Consider the following 3,273-nt stretch of genomic DNA (forward strand, 5'->3'; position numbering starts at 1 on the left):
GAGAGACAGAGCGTGAGCAGGGGAGACAGAATCCAAAGCAGGTTCCAGGCTCCGAGCTGTCAGCACAGAGCCCAATGTGGGGCTCGAACCCACAAACTGTGAGATCATGACCTGAGCTGAAGTTGGACGCTCAACCGACTGAGACACCCAGGTGCCCCTCATGAATTCATTTTAATAAACATTTGTTAGGAACATTTGTTAGGGGGTACTTATAAGGCGTCTCGGGAAAAATGGGAGAATGCTGTGCTGGGAGCATGTGGGGAAAGGCAAATAACTCTTGGAAACCCAAGTTTGGAGACAAAAGAAAAAGTTTGACTTTAAAATATAAAGTCAGAAATTTTAGATAGCAGAGTGCAAATGGTGACTATTTTTATATAAATTAAAAGTTTATGTCTGAAAGAAAGAGTTAACCTTTGTTTTATGAAGTAACGTATAATGAATTCAATTTTGTGTACATGTGGTATGGGAAGTTATTGTTATAAAAGCCAGTGCAAATGCCCCAAAATGAGCAAAAATTGTAAATCGGAGGCTGAAAATGATGAGAGGGCCAGAAGACCTAGGCTGTTAGTTATCTGTGCAAAATTGTGAAGGGAAGCCTTGCAACAGAGGAGGGACGGGAGAAAGGAGAGTGCATTAGAACACCCTGGAGACAGAGCTGCAGGGAGGGCGCCCTGAGGGGTCGGGGGAGTAGCTGGGCAGAGTATTTGTGAAGGCAAAGGGAAGCTCTACCATGGGATCACTAACCTGTCACTGAGAATTCATGTAGAAAAATAATGTGGAGAAGACGACCAGTTTGGAAGCTAGAAATTCATTTCTGTGCATGAGAGATCTTATTTATTTTTAAATTTTGAATTAAGTTTTCATTTAAATTGTAATGAAATACATTACATGTAATACATGATTTACATGTAGTATGTAAATTAGTTACGTGAAATAAATTACATGTAATATTCATCTCTGGTGTACGATTAAGTGATTCATCACAACGCCCAGCTCTCATCACAACAAGTGCCCTCCTTTATATCCATCACCTGTTTCTTCCATTCCCTTGCCCAATCTACCTCCAGGGGTATGTATGTGTATATATATATATATACACAACTATTTTAGCTGAATATTTGGATTGAGGTATTTTTTTTCTAAAGTATGATCAACATACAATTTTATATTAGTTTCTTGTGTATCACATAATGATTAAATATTTTATACACTTCTTGGGGCTCATCACAATAAACACAGTCGATGCCTGTCATCTATTTAACACCACCCTCTGCAACTCCCCTCTGGTGACCATCAGTTTGTTCTCTATAGTGTAGAGTCTACGTTTTTGTTTTTGTTTTTCTCCTTTAAGGAGAAGGAGCTTAACATAACACACTCAAGTTCTACCCATGTCTTTGCAAATGGCAAGAATTCATTCTTTCCTTTGGCTGAATAATAGTCCATTGTATATATATGCCACTTTTGCATCCATTGGTCAGTCAATGGACACAGTTGCTTCCATATCTTGGCTATTATAAATAATACTGCAATATGGTAAATCTAATTTCAATTTTTGGGGGACCTATATACAGTTTTCCATAGTAAATGTTTGAATTTTTACAAAAACACTACTTTTTCGATATGAAAGGAAAGAGCCAGATGTGATCATCAGTGTTTCTTTTAATAAATTTCCAATATTCATGGATGTTTTTTCTGTCCTGATCCTGAGAGTCCTGAGATATGAACAAAAAATAACACTGCTCCCTCTCCTAACATTTTAAATGCATGAGTAATAGAATGGAAGTTCTTGTAGAATGAGAGGAAGGACACAAATGAATATCAGAGATTGAGTGTAAAATGGAGAGGTGCATACAGGAGGCAGTCGATGGTGGATGCAAAACTACAGATGAAAAATGGCGTCTCAGGAAAAATGAGAGACTGCTGTTCTGGGAGCATGTGGGGAAAGGCAAATAACACTTGGAAACCTAAGTTTTGAGATAAAAGAAAAAGTTTGACTTTAAAATATAAAGTCAGAAATTGTAGATAGCAGAGTACAAATGGTGACCCAAACTAAACCCATGTAGCTTGAATATTAGTAAAAGGGAATAATAGGTAGGAGACCTGCATTTTCAATGACCCCCTTGAATGAAAGAGACAATGAGTAATCACAGATTCCAAACCCCCTTCCCAGCATACCGATTAATAAAGAGAAGTCTATTGGGTTTCATCAGCCATTTTGGGGGGGCTTTTCCTATGAGACTTTTGCAGGTTTTAGCTGTGGCATAGAAGCAGACAGAAAACTGAGAGTATGGATCCTGTCGGCAGATTGCTCTGGGATAAATTCTAGACCTAACTGCATAAACAGAACAAACACTCGATGAGATGTCAACACTGATGTGTTCTTTGATTATGTGATATGTTTCTTGCCAGCTATAATTCCAGTAATATTGTTTATAAACACACTCATTATGGCTTCCAATATGTTGATGTTTTGTTGTCACAGCTGATAATAAGAGAATAGGAAAATGGTCAACGATAGCCACTTTGGTGGATTTATACTCCTTGGATTCCAGGCGCAGCCGCAGCTGGAGATGATCATCTCTGGGGTTGTCTTTCTCTTCTACACCATTGCCTTGATGGGAAACATGGCCATCGTCCTGCTGTCTCTCCTAGATGACCATCTCCAGACCCCCATGTACTTCTTCCTCAGGAATTTGGCCATCTTGGATCTCTGTTACACCACAAATATAGTCCCACAGATGTTGGCCAATATCTGGGGAAAGGACAAAAAAATCTCTTATGGTGGCTGTGCCTTTCAACTTTTCACTGATGTGACACTATGCACAGTCGAATGTATGCTTCTGGCTGTGATGTCTTATGACCGATTCAACGCTGTCTGAAAGCCTCTGCACTACATGACCATAATGAACCCCCAACTCTGTCGAATCCTGGTGGCCATGACCTGGGGAGTTGGCGTTACTAACTGCATGATACTTTCACCCTATGCCATGAGTCTTCCTCGATGTGGGAACCACCATCTGGATCACTATTTTTGTGAAATATCTGCAATGGTCAAGATTGCATGTGTGGACACCACAGCCATGGAGGAAACCTTATTTGTATTATGTTTTTTTATTTTCCTGACACCACTCTTTCTCATTCTGATTTCTTATGGCTTCATTGCTGTAGCTGTGCTCAGGATCAAATCTGCAGCAGGAAGACAGAAAGCATTTGGGACCTGTTCCTCCCACCTCATTGTGGTGTCCATCTTCTACGGGACTGTTATCTACATGT

General features: G+C 39.8%; 1 protein-coding gene across 1 annotated transcript; it reads left to right on the plus strand.

Annotated features, from left to right (window-relative positions):
• Window positions 1–2,504: 2,504 nt before the first annotated feature.
• LOC120227741 (olfactory receptor 2W1-like) lies at window positions 2,505–3,269 on the plus strand (the record flags this gene model as incomplete). The annotated part of the gene is given in 1 exon segment (XM_039225783.1): window positions 2,505–3,269. A coding segment is annotated over 1 exon segment (765 nt), but the record flags the coding sequence as incomplete, so codon positions are not given.
• Between the last annotated feature and the right edge of the window lie 4 nt (window positions 3,270–3,273).

This window comes from Hyaena hyaena, unplaced genomic scaffold (genome assembly GCF_003009895.1).
Source record: "Hyaena hyaena isolate Hyena2069 unplaced genomic scaffold, ASM300989v1 scaffold_3090, whole genome shotgun sequence".
In the NCBI taxonomy this organism is placed as follows: Eukaryota; Metazoa; Chordata; class Mammalia; order Carnivora; family Hyaenidae; genus Hyaena; species Hyaena hyaena.